The 1,599-nt window shown below is 30.4% G+C and overlaps 1 protein-coding gene across 1 annotated transcript; it reads right to left on the minus strand.

Moving 5' to 3' along the window:
• Window positions 1-207: 207 nt before the first annotated feature.
• On the minus strand, window positions 208-1,593 carry LOC106686071 (zinc finger protein 726; the record flags this gene model as incomplete). The annotated part of the gene is made up of 1 exon (XM_067050199.1): window positions 208-1,593. A coding segment is annotated over one exon (915 nt), but the record flags the coding sequence as incomplete, so codon positions are not given.
• Window positions 1,594-1,599: the final 6 nt, after the last annotated feature.

Below are 1,599 nucleotides of genomic sequence, written 5' to 3' on the forward strand. Positions count from 1 at the left end.
TGAGTAAAATTTTTAAAACACATTATACCAGACTTCCTATAGTAAATGCACTCTTCATAAACATCAATAATTGAAGCAGACTATTATTCTTAAAATGCAGCAAGTGTTTGGGAGGAAAAACATTACAAATTAAAATAATTTTTTATTGAACATAAAATTAAAACAAAGCTTTTAAATTTCTTTGCAATAACATTAAAAAACCTAACTTACACCCACATAAAGTCAGTACCTAATTAAATAAATAATTTTCGTCCCTAATAATTTTATTATCTTTATTAAAATAATAGTACTTTTATTTATTTACGTTCATATAGTTTCATTTTTTTTTTTTTGTTTCTTGCCCATTCAATCGTTTAATTCATATTTCATTTGTTTGTTAAGTACAAATAGCTTTTAACTTTTTAATTTACACAATAAATAATAGCACACACTAATAGCAACAATGCTATTTGCCACTATATAAAAACAAACAACAATTTCAACTATTTAAACTTGATTGCTACATGAACCATTTACTTCTAGATGACACTGAAATTGCATACTACATTTACTGCAAAGGTTTTGATTTATTCTGAGGATAAAAAGCCAGTAACTGGTATTTGCTTAGGAAATATACAGTAACTAATATGTACTGTATTAATGTATGATGTAAATGACTAGAAGCTTTTGATCTGTAGGTTATTTATGAGACGTATCAGCTGTATGGTGGACCATTATATGTGTTTTTAAAGTACTATTTTGAACTGCACTGAAATCACAATAGGGACATTTATGAGGCTTATCACCTGTATGGTGAGCCATTATATGTGTTCTTAAAGAACTATTTAGAACGGCACTGAAATCACAATGGGGACATTTATGAGGATTATCACCTGTATGGTGGGCTGTTATATGAGTTTTTAAACTATCCTTTCGAACTGTACTGTATTCGCAATTAGGACATTTATAAGGCTTATCACCAGTATGGTGAGCCATTATATGTTTTTTTAAAGTACTATTTTGAACTGCACTGAAATTACAATGGGGACATTTATGAGGCTTATCACCAGCATGGCGGTTCATTATATGAATTTTCAAACTATCCTTTCGAACTGTATTGTATTCACAATTAGGGCATTTATAAGGCTTATCACTAGTATGGTGAGCCATTATATGTCTTTTTAAAGTACTATTTAAAACTGCACTGAAATTACAATCCGGACATTTACGAGGCCTATCACCAGTATGGTGGTTCATAATATGAATTTTTAAACTATCCTTTCGAACTGTACGGTAGTCACAATAGGGACAATTATGAGGCTTATCACCTGTATGTTGAGCCATAATATGTGCTTTTAAATTACGATTTACAACTGCACTATACTCACAATGGGGACATTTATGAGGGTTATCACCTGTATGGTGGACTATTGTATGAGTTTTTAAACTATCCTTTCGAACTGTACTGTATTCGCAATTAGGACATTTATAAGGCTTATCACCAGTATGGTGAGCCATTATATGTCTTTTTAAAGTACTATTTTGAACTGCACTAAAATTACAATGGGAACATTTATGAGGCTTATCACCAGTATGGTGGTTCATTATATGAATTTTTAA

This window comes from Halyomorpha halys, unplaced genomic scaffold (genome assembly GCF_000696795.3).
Source record: "Halyomorpha halys isolate HHAL.00 unplaced genomic scaffold, Hhal_1.1 Scaffold772.1, whole genome shotgun sequence".
NCBI classification, from domain to species: Eukaryota; Metazoa; Arthropoda; class Insecta; order Hemiptera; family Pentatomidae; genus Halyomorpha; species Halyomorpha halys.